Source organism: Brachionichthys hirsutus, chromosome 2 (genome assembly GCF_040956055.1).
Source record: "Brachionichthys hirsutus isolate HB-005 chromosome 2, CSIRO-AGI_Bhir_v1, whole genome shotgun sequence".
NCBI lineage: Eukaryota > Metazoa > Chordata > Actinopteri > Lophiiformes > Brachionichthyidae > Brachionichthys > Brachionichthys hirsutus.
The window spans coordinates 14,728,637-14,748,760 of NC_090898.1; the positions used below are offsets into that span (position 1 = coordinate 14,728,637).

General features: G+C 47.0%; 2 protein-coding genes across 2 annotated transcripts in view; one reads left to right on the top strand and one right to left on the bottom strand.

The window, feature by feature from the left end:
* The window catches only part of itpr3 (inositol 1,4,5-trisphosphate receptor, type 3), a 29,986-nt gene extending 23,421 nt beyond the window's left edge, over positions 1-6,565 (bottom strand). Inside the window, exons 1-8 of the mRNA XM_068746285.1 lie at positions 6,474-6,565; positions 3,566-3,636; positions 2,312-2,433; positions 2,146-2,232; positions 653-811; positions 445-543; positions 259-342; positions 37-183 (exon numbers count right to left, since the gene is read on the bottom strand). Coding sequence (XP_068602386.1) covers positions 37-183; positions 259-342; positions 445-543; positions 653-811; positions 2,146-2,232; positions 2,312-2,433; positions 3,566-3,636; positions 6,474-6,565 — 861 coding nt within the window. The remainder of the gene's footprint in view (positions 1-36; positions 184-258; positions 343-444; positions 544-652; positions 812-2,145; positions 2,233-2,311; positions 2,434-3,565; positions 3,637-6,473) is intronic.
* A 5,868-nt stretch (positions 6,566-12,433) lies between these two features.
* On the top strand, positions 12,434-15,238 carry gpr37l1b (G protein-coupled receptor 37 like 1b). The gene is made up of 4 exons (XM_068751571.1): positions 12,434-13,072; positions 13,838-14,146; positions 14,590-14,961; positions 15,065-15,238. The coding sequence occupies exons 1-4, from the start codon at positions 12,440-12,442 to the stop codon at positions 15,236-15,238; spliced, it is 1,488 nt and encodes a 495-aa protein (XP_068607672.1). The 5' UTR covers positions 12,434-12,439.
* The last annotated feature ends 4,886 nt before the right edge of the window (positions 15,239-20,124 follow it).

Sequence of the window (20,124 nt, forward strand, 5' to 3'; positions counted from 1 at the left end):
GTGTGCGTGTGTGTGTGTGTGTGTGTGTGTCTCTACCTCGACCTCCCACAGGGCGTTGGAGCTGGTCGCTGACGTGGCCGACTGTCTCAACGTAGTTCGGAGGAAAACGTGAAGTTTGCTCTTGTACTCGTCACAGGTCAGAAACTTTTCCTGCTCAGCATGAAACAATCGTACGACGTCGCCCTGAGAGAGAGAAAGATGAATACAGGTACCCACCTACTATCCATCCATCCATCCATCCATCCATCCCGCACTCACTCCTTTGAGGACTTCCTCTCTGTGGTCGCTGAACATCATGAACAGGTTGATCTTCCAGCTGGTGTTGCAGTTCACCGAGTTCACCTGCAGATGGAAGGACAGCGGTTAACTGGCCGGTTGGATCGCAGTACTGCTACTGATCACTACAACGTTCGGCACTCGCGTAGAACTTGGTGAAAGTCTCACCTCTTTGCAGCCGGGATGGTCCGTCAGTTCGTAGTTTGAGGCGTGAAGCGGCTGACCCGCGTTGACCGGGTTCAGGATCACTTTATCTCCCACCACGACCTGCAAGACAAACGGTACTAGCTCTACTCGTCACCATTATTAGCAATCTTTTGCTCAGATGCTGAAGGTGTCAGGGTTCGTCTCGTAAATCTGGCCTGTCCTTCCTTACGTTGTCTCCGTTGGCCCGCAGCTTCCAGAAGGGCTGGATGAAGAGCCAGGAGCCTTCGTTCCCCGTCCCGTCCAGAGTGACCCGCATGGCGTTCTTCTCCAGCAGGGCGGGCAGGCGCTTGTTCACGGTCAGGTATTTATTGCTCTTCATGTGGAGCAGCTGGACAAAGACAGCGCGGCAATTATTTTTCAGCAGTGTTCATAGCAGCTGTGAATTCATCCGCTGACAAATAGGAACTAAAATGGAAACAGGCTGTTCTGCTGTGAAGCCCATAAACATGACATCGTCATCATCTAGAGTTAGTTTAGCGCATCTATACAGGAAATGCTACATATACAAAACAAATCTTCATATTTTAATCCAGATTCTGATCATGTTTTGTATGTTTGTAAAATCCTGATCTGAAAAGTAACTCTGGATGATGAATGTAGTGGATTACAAAGTATATCAAAATGATCTTTGTACTTGAAGGAAGTTAATTACATGGTTTGCAGTATGGAATTACTGCACTCACCTGACTCATGTCAGTATGGATTGTAACCCAGGTGATTCACACACACACACACACCTTTTGTAACCATGACAACAGGTGTCCTTTTGCCTTTGATACACACTTACTTACCTGACGACACATATTTACTCCCACCCTGTCTTTAACATATACTGTTATCAGTTAGAGTCAATATTGAATTAAGAGTTTAAGATTGGTCAACACACACACACACACACACACAAACCTTCACTGTTTGCGTGTGTGTCTGTGCATGGTAACTGTCAGATTGTTCCAATAAAGATTCCAGCAGGTGAAAGGTGTCTGCCCAAGGCGTGGTCTATCGTGCTCCATTACAGAGATGATAGCAGGGCTGCACCTTTCACGTGTTCAAACATACCCTCTGCTGTTTGTTCCATACACTCTCTACAGTCTCCACTACAGAAAGGCATCATGTGTGCAGTCCAGGTTCACACAGTGAATCAGTCCAGGACTATTATTGTTAGCAGCCACTGTGTGCCACTGGTGACACTTGTGTCAGCACAAGGCGATCACTTTTGTTTGAACATACCTTCACAGGATCAATATTTAAATAGGAAACGCATACAAATTATTTCCCGTTTGTATCTTAAGGTCTTCCACCAAGAGACTCCTTCTACATTTAGGTCTCATCATAATGGAGCCTGGGTGAAATTCAGCGGTTTTAAGTAGGGGTGTCAAATTATCGCGTTAATTGCGATTAATTAATTACAGTCCTATTTAGCGCGTTGTGCATTTCAATCGCATTAATCTAATTTTTAATCTCTTCTGTATTTCCTTTTTATAAAATGCAAATGTGAGTACAGGAGCGGAGAGGATTGACAGTTGCAAGTTAGCAACTTAGCGAGAAATAGCAAAGCTCTTCACCAAACTAAACTGGAGGAGACCCCCCCCCCCAAATGCTGACTACACGTTTAACCTTAAATAAAATATATTTACGGCTGCACCTGAACAAATCAGTCACCTGTAAGACGGTTCCGTATTTGATGACGTCTCCATGGACCTTCTTGTTTTCTGTCTCGTTCTGCTTCTGCTCCAGGTTGGAGGCGTGCTGCAACGCCGAGATTGTTCTGCTGAGCGCTGAACTGTATTTTTACGTTCGTGTTTCAGAGCGCAGGATTGTGCCTCACCTGTAGTTTCTGCAGCAGAACCACGTCCCCGATCTTGTCCTTCTCATGCTTGGCTTGTTTGGCTTTCCAGAACTGTTTCTGAGCCGAGTACCGACTCATGGGACAAACCTTAAACAGGCAGTCTGAGCCCGGACAGAACAGATGCACAAAAATAAATGTCAATGAGACCAAAGTTTCCTTCAGCCTGGGAAACGTCACAAACATCCCTCCGGCTGGAGCGATTAGTTCTTCACCTCCTTTCCACATTCTCTCCATCACTCTGCACTGTTGACCCGAGGTACCTGAAGTCCTCGACCTTCTTTAGGTCTATTCCTTGTAACCTCACTTCTCATTTACATGTTTTACTCCTGCTCACCTTCATTCCTCTCTTTTCCAGAGCAGACCTTCACTTCTATAAATGATCCTCTACCTGCTCAACGCAGATCACAATGTCATCTGCATACGTCGTATTCCAAGGAAAACACAAACCCAAAATCAATAGAACAAGCTAATCCTTCAAAGACATTTAGCTCAGTGATGTTTGATATTAGCGTTAACATATCCCTGGAGGTCATCTAACAGACACTCCTAAAATGCTAATGTTAACATGAATACGTTTAGCTACCGGTAAGTATGCCCCCCCGCCCCCCCACTAATTAACCGCTCGTGTTTCAAACATCTTTTCTCTGCAGTAAGCCAGCTTCACTTCCTTAGCCTGGACGCCTGTTATTTTTATAAACAGATACATCTAAATGCGTTCACAATTCAATGTGGTTTGCATATTTAAAAAACAATGAGTTTGCAACTCTGTCTGACTTGTTATAAACCAAATATTGGTTGGATGAGATGGCAAGACGGCAACGACGTGCCGCCAAGGTGAAAACGGAAAATCTCTCAGACGGAGAAAGAGACCGATTAAAATGAAAGGAGGATAAATATTGACTCTCCTCCTGCAGATCCTGGATGGAACCCCCCCCCCCACACACACACACACACACAAGTTTTGCATGTATGAAAAGCATTTCAGATTCGTCCTCAGGACAGAACAGTTTTCATCCTGAGTTCATGGATGATAAATACTTCTAACAAAAACTAGAGCGAACTCAGTGAAGCATAACTCCTGTTTAGCTTGTCCCCACCGCAAACTAACCAACTAACCAACCCGCACCGCCGTCATCCTGGAGGTGAGGAGATGATGTCTGGGTGGAGGTCCTGACATTTTCACCCTTCATCTACAGGGCCGAGGTTTGAACCTGTTCGTGTTTCATGTCCTACCTCTGAACTTCTTTGGAGGAGTCTCCAGATCTCCAGCAGAGGGCTCCACCACACATCGGTCATCGACCAGCCTACAAAGAGAAATAAAAAAAGAAGAAACATTACAGACCCACCAGCAAGAGAAACAGCAGAAGAAGACGGATGGGGGGGGGGAAAGACAGGTGGGATGAAGAGGAAGACTGAAGAAAGGAGGACAATTTAATATCAGCAACCTAACAGCATGTTTTATTAAGAATAAAGAAAAGAAGGTATCATACGACCGTTTGTAAAGTATCCTATTAATGCAGCATTAGAAAACGTCATCAGCAAGCAAACCGCAAAAGCCTTCAGGTCTGAGTTTGTTCTTGCGTGACCCGACAGGTCTGACAGATTCCTGATGACACAACCTTTAAATGCCCGAGAAGCAAAAACCAGGGCAGATTGGTCCCCATTCATTCACAGCATAACACACGCACGCACACACACACACACACACACACACACACCAGGCCTCCTTTTAATGAAGCTAATGGGTGTCTGAATGGACAGATAATCCTTCTGATGGCAGACAATGCAAGGAAACACAGATTTGACAGATCTGTGTGTGTGAGAGAGAGAGAGAGAGAGGACAACCATCTTAAACAGAAACAGTTTCTCGGCCTGGTTGCCATGGAGGTTCTGTTTATCAGGAACAGCTAAACCCGGATCAGGACAGAAGCCCTTCCAGTCTGGTCTCGATAAAGAAGAAATCTAGAAGGGCTCCGTAAACACGCGTGGCGAGGGCGCCGCCATGGTCAGCACACCCGCCATGAGCCCACACTCCGTATTTCTTTCTGGGCCGGGACTTGAGCCAGTGACCCCCCAGTGATGGGCCAGATCCAGGGAGCTTTGCCCCACCGGATCTGGATCCACACCAGACTCTCACAGAGCAACAAACTACCCAACGAACCGAACAAATAGAGTAAGACTTCGGATTAAATGTCAGATTTATTTTTTCCAAAGAGCATTGCGGTGGTTAGCATTAGCCACTCAAAACTCAAGCAGTGCGTAAAAAACACTCACTCGACTTATTGTAATGAATGTCACCTGGCTCCACCCCCTCCTCTTCATCAGGACAAACACATTTGCATACGGGTTGTGCTATTTGAATAGCAGGAAGTCTTTCCTCACCGTCTGTTCAGGACTGACAGCCTTTTTTTTTTTCCAGACATGAACAAAAGAAAGTTCTCCTTAACCGGAGACTCAACCAGGTTACCCGTCTCTCACCTGAACCATGTTCCCGATAGTCGGATCAAGGAAGTAGTTCTGACTTTTATTGAGTCACAGTCTTTTCGTAAACAGAATCGATGAATCCTTAACCAATAACCAAGCAGCCGATTCGCCGACCGTCTGATTTGTTGTGAAGCTCCATACATGTTTTGTGACCCAGAAAAGGTTCCCCTGACATTCTGTTAAGACCAGGGGGGGGGGGGGGGGGGCAGGTCCTGGTTCTGATGGAACTGCAAACTAAAAATAAAAAGACCCGAGTCTGGTTTGTTTGATGGAGTCGAATTTGACTGCAAGGAAAACAGCAGGTTCATCCAATCACATCTCTCTCTCTGTCTTCTGTTTCTCTCTCCATCCAACAGGTCTCTCTCAATTTTTACTCTTATTATTCTCTCTCTCTCTTTTACTCCACATCTGTTCACCCCCCCCCCCCCCCCCCCCCCTCTCCCTCTCACTCCCTCCATCCAATAGTTGTTGAGATATTTCAAAGTGATGCTAGCGGTGCGAAAGATGGCGGCCCGTTGTTTTACTGCTGCTGAAAGTGAAAGTCGGGTGAAGCTGAACAGAGACGGACGGAAAAGGTTAGGGTGGGGGTCAGGGTGGGGGTGGGGGGTGTAAGTCCACAGACAGGAAACACTCACGCCAACGGGCACAGTCAAATCTCACTAGGACACACTCGGCGCCACTTCCTGTTTCCTGCCATACAGTGTACATTTTATTTTTTGTGGTGGGTGGGGGGGGCAGAAGGTATTCTAGAGAATAAGAACCAGCAGAGGGCATCAATGCACCAGTGTACCATCTAGTCTGCTTTATTCAGAGAAGAAGAAGAAGAAACCACCTGTCTGCCATGTTGTTGCCATGACTACAATGAGACCCTGCTATTTCCTGTAAACAGTAAACGGTTCATGCGCTGCTGGTTTGACGTCACCGTATTAAACATACTGTTTTAGCTACTAATTAGCATGTTGCTAAGGAAGTTAGCTGTTGGCTGTTTCCAGGCTAAATGCTAGTAAAAATTCTAAGCTAATATATAAAGTGAAGTTATATCTGAGCTTTATTCAGCTTTTCATTGTGCGGTATTTTACAGCAGCACTCAGTTCCTCTAAGTCATTAGTTTATGAAGGTCAGAAACGAGAGGAGGTTCTTCTGTATTTGTTCTAAAATGAATGCTCGAAAATATTTTAAATAAAAAAGGCAAGCCATTTTTTAGTTTACATCAAACGCAGGGGTTCTGGTTCAGTTTTGCCGCCATATAAGAAAGGTAACATATCCGGATGATTGTGATGACGTCATTGACACAGACGGGACGAACTGATTTAAGGGCTACGTTTGATCGACAAGGTGCGAAACACTGATTAAGTATTGATAACTAGCTATTGGTATGGGTGTGGGCAATGTTCCCTCTAATGTGCGCTCGTGCGTAATTACGCACGGCGAAAGATCCAACCTAAAGGCCTGGGCTGGCTCTACGGGAGTTGTGTACCTGTACAGGTATGCGTGGATGTTCATCCTCTGCATTGGACACATGTTGTGTGTTTGTAACGTTGAAGTAACTAAAAGTCCTCACGTCCCATCAGAGTACTTTACTAAAGTGTAGTTTTACTACAGTACCGGAGATAAAGTATTGAGTCCCTCTGCGGCTCAGGTGTTCCGGTGGACTCACCCCAAGGTGCTGATGAAGCCGTTAACGGAGCCCTCGGCGTACAGAGACACGATGTCCCCGATGTGGAGGAAGCTGGAGGCAGAGTCGGACATCCTGCGGCCGGTCCCGGGTCCGTCCGTCCGTCCGTCCGTCGGGTCCACCAACTTTATCCCGTCTGCAGAAACAGCTGGAGAGACCGGGAGCGTCTCCACACCGACACTGCCGGGTTCAGCAAACTGGAAAAACCGCTTCCACGGTTCGGAACAACACGAGCCGGACGCGGACGCGGCAGGTTCCCGACCGGGACGGCGGCGGTTCGGTCCCGCTGAGCCTTCTAGCAGGAGTGTAACGCGCCTGCCGCCCCTTCCCTCTGTGCGTGTGCGTGTGCGTGTGTGTGTGTGTGTGCGTGTGTGGGAGGGGGGGCATTAAAACCAGGAAGTGAATTGAGCGTTTGATTAAGTCTGACTGACGGCGCGCCGCGCCAGATGACGCGCACAAAGTTATTACCGAAGTTTGTGATTCTTTAATAAGATCAATGGCAAATAATAATATCAACACAGGCCCGTCCAGTGACGGACAGGTGAGCTCAGGTGACGGGAACCAGGTGTTGACGGGCTCCTTTGTCACCTGGTTTCACGTCAGGGTTACGCTTGAACGTGTCTTCGGGAGGACATGAAGCTTCCTGTGGCGCTTCTCACCGCTGATCACTCCTGTAAAGAGGAAGGCTGATCGAACGTCGCGGATCAATAACTCACAAGAAACAAGTGAGACGTAAGCCACGCCTTTTTTCCACAGCAGGAAGGTGAACAAGGAGCGGCGGATCTCATTTCCATCCAGACCAGCTCCTCCCACCTGGATGAATTAAGTAGGTCCCTGCAGCGCGGTCCCTGAACGCAACGCGGTCCATGAACGCAGCGCGGTCCCTGGACGCAGCGCGGTCCCTGAACGCAGCGCGGTCCCTGAAAGCAGCGCGGTCCCTGAAAGCAGCGCGGTCCATGAACGCAGCGCGGTCCCTGGACGCAGCGCGGTCCCTGGACGCAACGCGGTCCCTGAGGCTTTTTCAAAAAATCTTGTAAAATATGCAATTCTCTCACCAAAAATCATAAAGGGGTCCGGATGCACTATCATGCAAAATACCTGATCTGATCCAGGATGAGGTCAAGAAAAAATATAACATTTTGACATTAGAACCCATTTATGGATTCAAAAATCAGGTTAAAAAAAAACACATCGACTCTGATTCACTTTTACTTTTCATGGTTGGTGTATAAAGAGACCAAGAACAACTTGGGACCTTTTGATGATGATCCAGATCACCGTGTGGACGGTGTAAATCCAATTAAGAGGGGGGGATGAGCTGCTTGGTGGAGGTCTGTGCTCTGAGTGCTTTTCCAGTTCAAGGTGAGCCGTTTGTGACCGAACCTTCAGCAGAGGCTGGATCCTCTCACTCCACTCTCATCCGCTACCGCAGATGGATTATGGGACAATGGATGCTGGTTTAAAGCCGTCACTTCATTCTGAGCGTGTTTCTCGAGTCGTCACTTCGAACCAAACATGACTCTCAGTTCAGCCGAGTTCCTCTGGATTTATACGGGAATTTCACGCTCCGCTGTTTCACACCCTGTTTCCACAGATTTTCTCTACCTTATAAGGTGTGTGTGTGTGTGTGTGTGTGCTGACACATGCTGTCCTCCACATCTTTCCATCAGAGACTGACCACCTTATTTAGAACTGCAGGAGTCTTTTTTAATCTCGTCTTTCATTCTCGTATTGAACACTGGTAGCTATGAGATCTACGGCTCAACCATCCCTGACCCAGTTCCAAACAACACAACATTGCCACTATAATAAAGGTGACTCATTTTGTTTTTGATTGGGGGGGGGGGGGGGGGGGCATGGCGCAATTTCCTGGTCGGACACGTGACGTCCCAGCCGCACCCAGCAGAAAGTTTTATCGGTAATCCAGTCAGATGTGTGAAACAAACTGGATCCGTTTGCTGTCAGTCGGCCACCAGAGGGCAGCAGAGATTACGTCACGTCTAAGGGCTCCCTCTGGGCATGAAATTGCGTACCCGCCTAAATGAATCGATCATTTGTGTTTGTTCTGTCAATCACAATGTTTACATTTAAAACTGTAAACCCATTTATGGATACAAAAATCAGTTAAAAATCAACTCCGATTCACTTTTCATACTAAATTTAATGTATGTTTGTTACTATTTTTTAACTCAGACAAGAAACATCTTCTTCAGTGTTGGAGAATTCAACAACCTCAAAATTAGTTCGTCCCGGTAACTCAGTCAAGATCTCTTTTGTCGCTCTTAAACTTCTCTGGGAATTGAACATCAAAAGAATCAAAATCAAAGGAATTGAAAGACTGTTTCTTGATTCTCATCCCTAATCACGAGACTGTTAATCAAGATCAAAGCAAAAAAGATCAAAGCTAAAAAGCCTAAGAAGTTGAGTTCATTATGTAATAAAGGGGAACGGTTGAATGGAGGCTCTGAAACAAGATTTATTTTCCAAAATGGAACAATTGACAGAAGACACAATCCAGGATCTGCCATCAGAAGGTAGTATCGGTAATCCAGACAGATGTGTGGAACAAACTGTACCAGAGAACGGCGAAGCCAATCTGGAACAGTTGAAACGACACTGCGAGGCCTTACAGCAGGAGCTGGACAGCAAGACCAACGAGAATATGTGTCTTCAAGAATCAAATACAAAACTGGAATGTGCAGTTCAAGACTCGCATCTCCAGAACGCAGCGAGCTTCGCCCAGCAGAACCAAGCTACCCAGGTTCTCCAGGGCAAGCTAACGTGGCTGAAAGAGTTATATGAAAACATGTGCAGAGAGTACCGGGTGGATGTGAGCCATCTGAACCAGCAGAAAGGCGAGCTGGAGTTTAAGGTGGAGAAAGCCATGGAGCAGAACAGCAACCTTCTGCAGCAGTACAACGACCATCTGAAAGACTTCCAGTGCCAAAATGAAATGCATTCACAACTGAACACCCGGCAGGTGGGAAAAATTCAGTTTCTCCTGGAGCAACTGGAACAAAGCAAAAGTAAATTGGTGGAGAAGCATTTGTCGGAACTAGAGTTGCGCCAGTGCATTTACCTCCACAGACACGAGCTGGAGAAGACGCAGCAGGAGAAGCTCATCATGCAGAAGTCGTACCAAGACCTGCAAGACATCCACAAGCAGAGCATAGATTCACTGCATGCAGAAATCTACAGCGAAAAGTCAGCAAACATCCGTCTCCAAAATGATCTCGAGAAGTTGCAGGTTCTATATAACGAAACCTGCCAAAAGTTACACCACTGTCTGACAGCCGGCGTGGAGGCCCCGGTCCAGATCTCAGGACCTGCAGCTGAACCGCATCACCAGGAAGAACCCTTAAAGCAGCAAGGTGAGTACAGTCTGTCAGAAATGTCCGAAATGTCAAAAGTCTAGCACAGGTTTTTTTTTTTATTATTATTATTCGACACAAATCATTTTAAACCTTAACTTGAAATATTTTGCATTTACATGCCTTTTCGCCAGGAAAATCCTTCTTTGGGATGTTTTTACAGTATTTCAAAAAAATCACGCAAATGACACCTGATTGTATATTTAATGCATAGACACATATATATGTCTATGTATTAAATATATATATATGTACAGAGACAGGGTACCCTACCTGCTCTCTAGCCCTTCAGACTGACCCCCCCCCCCCCCCCCCCCCCATGTATCGAACCTCTTGGACCTTCCCTCTGCCTGCCCCTTGTGTTCCGTCTGCCTGCCTGCCTGGATTCCCCGGTTTATGACCCCTGCCTGTCTCTTGGACTTTCCTTGTGCCTGCCCCCTCTGAGCTGTCTACCTGCCTGTCCTACACGCCAATTAAAGCTGTTTTGTATTTCTGCTCGTCTGCCTCGCATCTGGGGTCCTACCCTGCCCTAGGCCCGTGACAGTAAGATAAAATCAGTCCAAAGCAAACCAAAGTGTCTCTGGGACTCTCTTGGCTGTCTCTTCAGCTGCTCTGACCTGCTATGTGATATAATTACATCTAAGTGATGGAGGCTTGCAGGACGCTCAATGCACGAACACATTTAGGAAATGACAGATGTATAAAAGATGGAGGGACGGAGCTAAAAAAAAAGGGTCATATTTTCTACTTATATTCAAAAACACAAAGTTCTCCGGAGGATACGGGGACTCAGTCCGGTCGGTTAACTGGGACAGAGTCTTTGGGAACGAACGGCAGACGATGGGATCAAGGATTCATCGGCGACGCTCCTGATGAAGTTCATCCCAGAAACCGGCCAACCAGAGAAGGAATAAGATTGGTGTCGCAGTGTTTTGAGTTCCTCTGGATTTATACTGGACTTAAGAGAAAGGAGGAATCTCATGCTTTGTTGTTCCACACCAAGTTTCCACAGATTTTCTCGGCCATATAAGGCGTGTGTGTGTGTGCGCGCGTGCGTGCTGACCCCTGCAAGTCCTCCACATCTTTCCATCAGAGACGGCCACCTTATATAGAACTGCTGCAACAATTTGCACATTCGGCCTCTCCCTCTCACCTGATTGATTGATTGAAGTATAAACGTATTCCTAATCATGCAAAACTTCTACATCTGACTTCTATTTATTCTTTTCTGTATCTCTCCGTTCGTTCTAGTATTGATCAACCCCGGTGGTTCTGGCAAGGAGCAGTTCCATGAATCCCCCATGGACTGGTCTTCATCCGTCCCTGACCCACCTCCAGATGATCAATGATGGACACATCGTAACCCTAAAGATGAATGAACAGCAAACTGGCAGTCGGCTCAATAATCAATAATAACTGGGTTCAATAATAGCAACGGGTATTTACGTTAGCTGCCTGCCTTCATGTTACAGTTTTTCTGTAACAGCATTTATTTTAACATCTAAATAAGAACCCACAAAGGGTCAATAAAACATGACTGATCCATTATGTCCTTCTGACGTGTTTTTTAATCCAATCTTTTTGCCATTTAGCAAATAAGTCTTGCCTTCGTAGTACCTTAGTAGTACCTGTGTATTGTTTAAGAAATAGAGTTTAATCACTCCAGTAATGACGTGACTGGAGGATGGACTAGATACTACATTGCTGCTCTCTGCTGGTTGTTGGTAAGGATCCTGTACTGGCTTAAGAATCAGTTTCTGCGCGAGAGCAACAATTCCTCCTCTGAAGCTGCTGCTGATGATAATCAATATATTTATTAGATAAAATTCTAAAAAGAATTTGCTGACTGATTCTCTTTTTGCAACTGAAAGCACATTTTTGCGTAGAATTCCTGGCTGGACACCCAGCAGAAGGTTTTATCAGTATTCCAGACAGAGGAGTGGATCCAGTTGCTGCCGTCTGGTGGCCACCAGAGGGCAGCAGAGATGACTGAGTGGAATTCAGTGTCAGAGACAAAAAAAAGAGCAAAACCAAGTGTGCATGCAGACAAATGTGTGCATGTGAGTGTATGCCAACTCTGTTTGTGGGCCTGTCGGTGTGAATGTGTGTCTTGACAAAGGCTCCATCCAGCCGTACTGGAGAGGGCTGCCTGTTCCCAGAGCTCCCAGTTCCTTCCGTCTGAAGCCCAGAGACAGAAGCTCCAGAACATACACGACCCTCAGCCGGCTCCCCTCCTCCCGCTGGAGCTCCTACGGCTGGTTGGACTCACTGATGGACTGGAAAGGCAGGCATTTAAACGTGGAAGACTAAGTTTAGAGAGAGGAAGATAAGAGGAAGAGGAGCGTTTGTTTAACTTTGGACTACAAACTGACCTCTCCTCCCAGTCCATCATCCAGGAACGCTTTGAAACTCGGATTTCCTGCTGCTAACTGTCAGGAACTGGAATTTTTGAATTTACTGAACAGATTTTATTTTTGGCTGAACTTTTGAGCGACTATTTGGGACACACGGCCGGACTTTCACCGGAGCGCCGGTTCGATATTCTGATCCTGCAGGATTCGGCTTTTGTCTTGAACCATGTCTCTGCCTGTCGCTCTTTGTCTTCTCCTGCCTCTGCTGTTTACGGATGCAACGAGCGTTGATCAGGGCGGCCCCTCTCCCCCCCTACACCCGGAACCCCTCTGGACCTCCAAGCAGCTTGGTACCCCCATCCATAGCGTTCCCCTCCCCGAGGTGGTTGACCGGGACACGTACCAGCAGCGCCGAATTTCCCGCAGCACCACCGACGAGGAGCAACAGTCCACCTTCAGCCAATCCTTTGAGAATGACTCGGTGACGGCGCCGCAGCCCACCGAGTTCGACAGGACGACTGCAGCAGGGCTGGACGCCGGGAACGCCTCCAACGCCGACCACGACGCCACAGGACGTTTCAACCCCTTCTACACGATGGCAGAGAACTCGTACCTCGCCTACGCCATCCTCATCCTGGCTGGCCTGGTGCTGGCAGTGGGCGTGGTTGGAAACATGGCGGTCATGTGTGTCGTCTGGAACAACTACTACATGAGGTCCGCTTGGAACTACTTGCTGGCGAGCATGGCATTCTGGGACTTCCTGGTCCTGGTGCTCTGCCTTCCTGTGGTTGTTCTCAACCAGCTCTCCCATAGGAGGATTCTGGGTGACATCACATGCTGCATGGTGCCTTATATGGAGGTGGGTGGGGTTTAAGTCGCAGTGACTGTAATTTTCGTGAACTGGTTTGTAGACTTTATGCAGATGAGTGAGGTTTTGCTGCGATGGCGGCAATAGAGGGTCTCAAGCGGGGTCTTTTCATGGACCTGACTGAGTACTTCAGGCTCCGGCCTGGAACCAGACCTGGACCTGCCTCCGGTGGAGGAGGGGCCAGGCAGAGAGAACCAGACCTGGTTCTCTTTCCTTTCTTTCTTGTTAGCTTAGTTCGTCACCATTGGTGGATTTCCTGTAGCCCTGCTCCACCGGGGTGTTTTATTTCTGCAGGAATCTTTGATGGTGGGGTGTGTGTGTGTGTGTGTGGGGGGGGGGGGGGGGGGGGGGTAAGGTATGAAAGGCAAGCACAAAACAGCGAGGAGCTAACTCAAAGAAACGGAGCAGAGGGCGGGACCAGCCGGCATGAAATTTGTTTGTTTATCGAAATATTCCTGAAAATGGAATTTTCAAAGGAAAATAAAAATCTCTTGCTAAATCTGCTCATGCTAATGACATCATCAGACCAGAACTCGTATTCCTTTAGCTGGACCAAAGGATCATGTGACACGATGAAACCAATGAGGTCATGTGACTCAGGAACTGATTGACACGTAGACAAATGAACTTTACATGAATGTTGATGAGATGGTTATTTTATATTTCCCCTCACTGCTTCATCGAAGGAAGGAAGCAAACCTAATGTTCCAATCCAAAGAACGCGGTTCAGCTTTTCTCTCCTCCGGCTCCCAACAGGCCGTCTCCCTGGGCATCACCTCCTTCACCCTGTGCGCTCTGGGCATCGACCGTTTCCATGCCGCCACCTCCTCGTCCCGACCGAAGGCGCGGCGGGTGGAGCGCTGTCGCTCGGTGCTCATGAAGCTGCTGCTGGTGTGGCTCGCCGCTCTGCTGCTGCCCAGCCCCGAAATCTTCCTGTGGCAGTTGAAACGGACGCCGTCGCCGTCCGGCGGCCGGCTGGTGGACTCCTGCAGCATCACCCCGTCCTCCCCGCTGTCCCTCCACCTGCCCGACTCCCTGCACTCTCTGCTGCTCAGGTACCACCAGGTGAGAACAGGCAGGACACGAGAAGCTATTATGAAACCAACCAACCAATCAACTGAAAAATAAACATTAACTGGCCAACCAACCTACCAACCAACCAACCAACCAACCAACTACTCAACCAACCAACCAGCTGACCAACCAACCAACCAACCAATCCACTGACAAATCACTCAACCTACCAACCAACCAACTACTCAATCAACCAACCAGCTGACCAACCTACCAATCACTCAACCAGCCGACCAACCAACCAACCAGCTGACCAACCAACCAACTACTCACTCAACCAACCAGCTGACCAACCTACCAATCACTCAACCAGCCGACCAACCAACCAACCAACTACTCAATCAACCAACCAGCTGACCAACCTACCAATCACTCAACCAGCCGACCAACCAACCAACCAACCAACCAACAACCTCTCCCATGCTCCTCTTCAGGGTCGTATGTGGTGGTGTTTCGGCTGCTACTTCTGCCTGCCTGTCCTTTTCACCGTCCTTTGCCAAATGGCCACGCGTAACGTCAACAGCGACTCCAGCTCGAGCCAGAAGCAGCGTAACCACGACGACCGCTCCTCCATTCAGAAGCGCGAGCAGCACCAGGCGTTGGAGCGGCAGCTGAACTGTACGCTGCTAGCGTTAGCCGTGGTTTACGGCGTGTGCGCTCTGCCCGAGCACGTGTGCAGCATCACGCTCGCCTACACGCACGTCACGCTGTCAGAGCACGCCGCCACGATGCTCGCACTGTTGCATCACTTCCTGCTGTTCATCAAGTTGTCAGCAACGCCGGTGCTTCTGCTCTGTCTGTGCAAGGTAGGTCAGAAAGCTCCGCCTACTCAGAAACATGTCACAATGAGGGGGGGGGGGGGGGGGGCGGAGCTACAGAAGAAGGCTAAAGCATGTCGTCATGTTTCAGGCTCTCGGTCAGGCCTTCATGGACTGCTGCTGCTGCTGCTGTCAGGAGTGTCAGCCAACCACAGCGCAGGGCTCCCCAGGCTCCACCCAGGTCAAACTGAAAGCGGCCAATGAGACGTCCATCTTCTTCGACAAGGCGAAAGACACGTCGGCCATCCTGTCCATCGCCAGCTAGAGCCCCCTGTCCCTCTAGAACCCCCCCCCCCCTCCTTCATTTAGGTTCTCACCTACACTTTCTGTCCTCTCCTCTTCCTTCAGAGTAACGTTGTTTGATATTCTTCTCTGGACGCCGACATTCCTCCGGACTCCTCCTCTTCCTGCGGGAGGTGGTGTTTAATCCACAGAGATTAGAGAAGGTGCTGTTCTTGTATCCGTCGTGATGAAAGCAGGACTCTGATTGGACGGCTCCCTCCATCTTGCTGCTGTAGTGAGGGATGATCGTAACGCCTTGATTTGCACGTCGGGAAAGTTATGGTGTAATATATATGAAAATGATTTATAGGTATAAAATCAACGTATGTTTGACAGGAATATGCTCCTCATCCTCATGTGTAATTGATCTATTGAGGCAGCCGATTACGAAAAAAATATTCTAATTAACAGCTGATAGGATAAAGGCGATGAAATAATCTATCGATGACATTACCTGCGGCGACTCTCGTCACTGTAAAGATGATTTGACATTTGTCAGAATGTTTGCTTTCTAATGACAAAAAACAACCACCTGGTGTCTGTCTCCTTTAAATGCTGGTGTTGTTTTAAATGCTAGCAGGACTGCTAACAGGACAGCTAATTATTATCAGATAGGCTATTAATAATAAACAGTTGGTCGCCATGATTCATGTGGGCTTTGCTAATGCTGTTTTTCTTCTAATAACAATTTGAGGTGAAACCCCGGCAGCCTCCAAATGACAGCCAAAAACAGCCAATCAGAGCGGAGACGTTCCTCATCTCCTGCTGAGTCTGAAGGCAGCTGTTTCCAGTGATTCTACATCAAGTCTAATTGGGTTAAAGAGGATTTTAAAGCCTTGGATTCTGATTTGAGGTTTTAAGTAATATTCAGGATTTATTTTAAATGCTGTAAAGGGGAACGCGAATCTGACCATCCATGGGGTCGGGTTCATGGAGGTCCAGGAGCTCTACAAAGGACCCTTAGGGGACTCCAGGTTCTCTCAAGGAGACCAGATGATTCAGACACTAGAGGAGGTTTTTATTTCCATCCTGAAATATTTCATCAGCAGATCACAAAAAAACTCACTCATTTAGTCTGTTAAAGGTTGCTATAAAGAACTAGACTGACTTAAACTGATGTTAAAATGCTAGTCTGTAAAAAAAAAAACACACACACACACTTAACCCACCATACTAGCATGTTAGCATTTGGTGTTTAAAAACACCTAATGTTAACATATTACCATTGAAAACAACTCTTTGCAGCATTTCAGCCATGAAAGACAGATCCCAGAGTGACACCAATAAATGTCGTCATGATGACAACTCTCATGATTGACTCCTGTATGTTGTTAGAAAAACATGTTTTCTGATAGTAAATATCCTGTTTGTCACTTTATGGTCTGTGAAATAACTGCACCGCAGACACACTAACAGCTAGTCTGGTGTCATGTTTGAGTTTAGATGAAATATCTTTCATTATTGTTGAATAAACGGACACAAAACATTAACTTTGGTGAATTGTGATCTTTGTATAATAAACCCAACCAGCTGGGTTTGATGCCTGAACGTTGGCAATACGTCTAAAGATAAAGATAACCTGAGTCGGTCTAAGAGATTGGCCTTTCAACAAAACAGCACAAAAAGTAGTTTGGAGAAATTGTTAGAAAAGTTTCGAAGTTTGAAATGATGTAAAGGAATTTGTCCTCCTGCTTAGAGGAGCAAGGAGGAGAGGTGCTGTGCTGCATATCAATGACCTCACTACCGTCCTGTTACCATGGGATACCATCCCAAATTCACATGCGAGAACAAGCACACACTGTTCTGTCAATTTAGAAACCCAAAGTCTTTTCTAATCAACGAACAGCCTCTCTCCTCCCCCTGTCGGCGTCTCGTTACCCCGGGCAACCCGGGATTTAAAGAGGCCTAAACGCTAAACAGCCTTTACATTAAAGCCCGCCCACATATGATGTACAGATGAAATGGAATCTCTTTGCATCCCGAGATCGAGAAGCCTATTTTCAGCTCCGAGATGAGAATTGAGCTCAAATCAAAGAGGAGGACCAGAGGAGGCTGATCTCATTAGTAGGGACGCGAGCTCCTCGTGAACAGACCGCCTCTGTTCACTAACGAAGCCGCGCTCTCCAGACAAGACCTCCATCAGACTGGATCTGGATGGAACCCGTGTTGCGTAACAGGAAGGTCACCGGTTCGAGTCCCTTATCCATCTGTCAGGGACGGGGGGGGGGGGGGGGGGGGGGGGGGGTACACTTTTTCTTTTAGAGTGTGTGAATCATGGATTCATGACAAAGTAAAAAGCCCCCATAGAAATATGAAGCCATTTGATACTGGTGTGAGTTTTTAATGTAGCACTCTGGTGTTGTCGCTAATGGCTGCTAGCTGCTAGCTTCAGCTTATATTGGTTTCTTGTTTCTGTACAGGTAAATACGTTTCACATCAGCAACAATATGAAACTGGAACAAGCTCCTCCTCCTCACAGTGACTACAGCGACGGGGATCAGCGTGAATCCCAGCGCCTTGAAACTCGACCCGTCCACCAATGTGTGTGTTCGTGTTCCTCTGAACTAATCTGGCCTGAACGTCTCACAAACACACACACACGCACGCACACACACAATGTTGGTTTTGTTCTGTGGGAAAACTGATGAGGAGGGGGTGCGAGGGGGGGGGTACCATTGCCATGACGACGAGCACGGGGTCCCAATGGAGAGTTAGCTTGACTCTCATTGGAACAAAGTGGTGGGACCACCTTGTGCTACAGACAGGAAACACTGAGGCCTTGTTGAGAGCCACACACACACACACACACACACGCACACACACAGATGGAGGGGACTTTGGGCCCGAGTAGACGATGGATGGACGGACAAGTGAAGAGGATGAAATTTTGTCAGTGCGATCACGTTACAGTAAAGCCACCATCTTTTTTTTTCTCCTTCACTTCTTTTTGTCCGTCGGTTCTGGAGAGTCTGAGAACGGCGAGCTGGTGGCCTTTGACCTCTAACCTGTCAGTCAACGAGAGTTGAAACAGGGACTGCCGTAACGCGAATACAGAACTCAGTCATCCATACGACCACGAAGAGGATTATTATTGTCTGAAAACATGTGTATATAAAGAAACTGTTCACTCGTTTATATAGAACACCTGAAGAAGACTAGTTTATATAGTACACCTGAAGAAGGCAACTAGTTTTGTAAAACAGAGACATTTTCTATTAGATTAAATTCACAAATTTTCTGAGAATCTTTTTTGAATATTCTCGGATATTAAAATATTAAATCTGTAGAAAGAAACTGGGATCAGCTGACAGATTTAAAACCTGATCAGACGAACGCCAGGTTTGACACGAGTGCTGCCCCCTGCTGTTCATCAGTAAAACCGCAGGTCAAAAGTCTGATGTCAGAAACTAACTTCTCTCTTCCTCTTTAAACCTTTTTATTTAGAATTCATCTAAACATTAACATTTGAAAAGCTAATTCAGTGAAATCCTGAAACACTCAGGCAGGACATTATTCCAAGCCTTTCCACTGATTCCTGTGAATGACAGAAGAGAAAGCAGACTCCTCGTATTCCTTCATAGTTTTAATTCGTATCATACACAAGCATGTTTCTATTAAAACACATCAGATGTGAACGGAAATCAAACAAAATGTACAAACAGCTTCAGAATCGGTTTCAGCTCTCCTCAAAATTTCACGTCACATTTGATTTTTTACTTGATTCACTTTCATGGCCGATGAAGACTTGGGAGGTCGTTTTCACACATGCCAATTTCCTTTTGGTGAAAGGTCTATGCAGAAAGCACTGGTTCCAGGACCGGGACCAGAGCGACCAAACCTTCAGAGAAGTTTCTGGGAACTCATTTACTAAAACTGACTCCCTTCATCCAGATCTAAATCTGCTAAAAACCAGACAAGCTAGAAGCAGACGCCCCCAACAAGGCTGGGACCGGTCCCCGATCAAGGTCCGCCTCAGAATCACCCAAAGCCACCCGTGGCTAGCTTAGCATTGACGCAAGGAAGTCGGTAAATTTGTACAATCTCTTAAGACAATTAATACCGATTCATGAAAATAGCCTGTTATGTTTGTTATTACTGGATCAGGGAGGTACTGGTTCTACTGGTTCTTTAAGACAGGCGCTGCAGATCCACGGCCGTGGGAAACATCAGCTTTCATCTGCTGGACAAAAGACCAATCAGATGGGATCAAGTTTAGAAGACCTACGAGGTGGTTTTTGGGTCAACTCCAGGTCTCATTTGAGTCCGAACGGTTCTGGAGCCTGTCTGAAAAGAGAAACGTTCCTCCAAGAACGAAGAACCTTCAACTGCTTGTTCTGTTTCCACGTGAGACATTCAAAAGGAGTGTCGACAGCTGGTGTCATTTCCAGCCAACAGGAACCCCCTCATAGTTGTAAGAACCCCCCCCCAAAGGGCTGGGCAACCAATCAATGGATGTGTGTGAAAACGGCCTCCCCAAAGGGCGGAGCGATATCCTGAAATTCATCACGTCATAAACGGATTTCATGAAACAACCGCTGCCTTCCATTTTCATGTCGCCGCGTCGAGGTAATTAAATTCAGGACATCGATATTATGAGAAAAGACAAATGCATTTTGGTCTCGTTGTCAATTTTTTCTTTTTCGTCCTAAGCAGAAAACAAGAAATCGAAGCGTGTCCAAAAAAAATAGAACTGAAGTGGGGGGGGGGTCAATCGATTTTATAATAACGATCTGATATGAGGGAGCATCAAAGGGGCATTACATCGGCATGACGTGAACGTAGCCTTTGATCACCTGATCCAATCAGCTCAGAGCAGAAAACACTGAAACGAGTCGACTCGTCAAATAAAAAAAAAGAAATACAACAATA

Coding starts and splice junctions, on each gene's coding strand:
- gpr37l1b (XM_068751571.1), top strand. CDS start 12,440: ATGTCTCTGCCTGTCGCTCTTTGTCTTCTCCTGCCTCTGCTGTTTACG. Junction 13,073..13,837: donor GCATGGTGCCTTATATGGAG/GTGGGTGGGGTT, acceptor GGCTCCCAACAG/GCCGTCTCCCTGGGCATCAC. Junction 14,962..15,064: donor TTCTGCTCTGTCTGTGCAAG/GTAGGTCAGAAA, acceptor GTCATGTTTCAG/GCTCTCGGTCAGGCCTTCAT.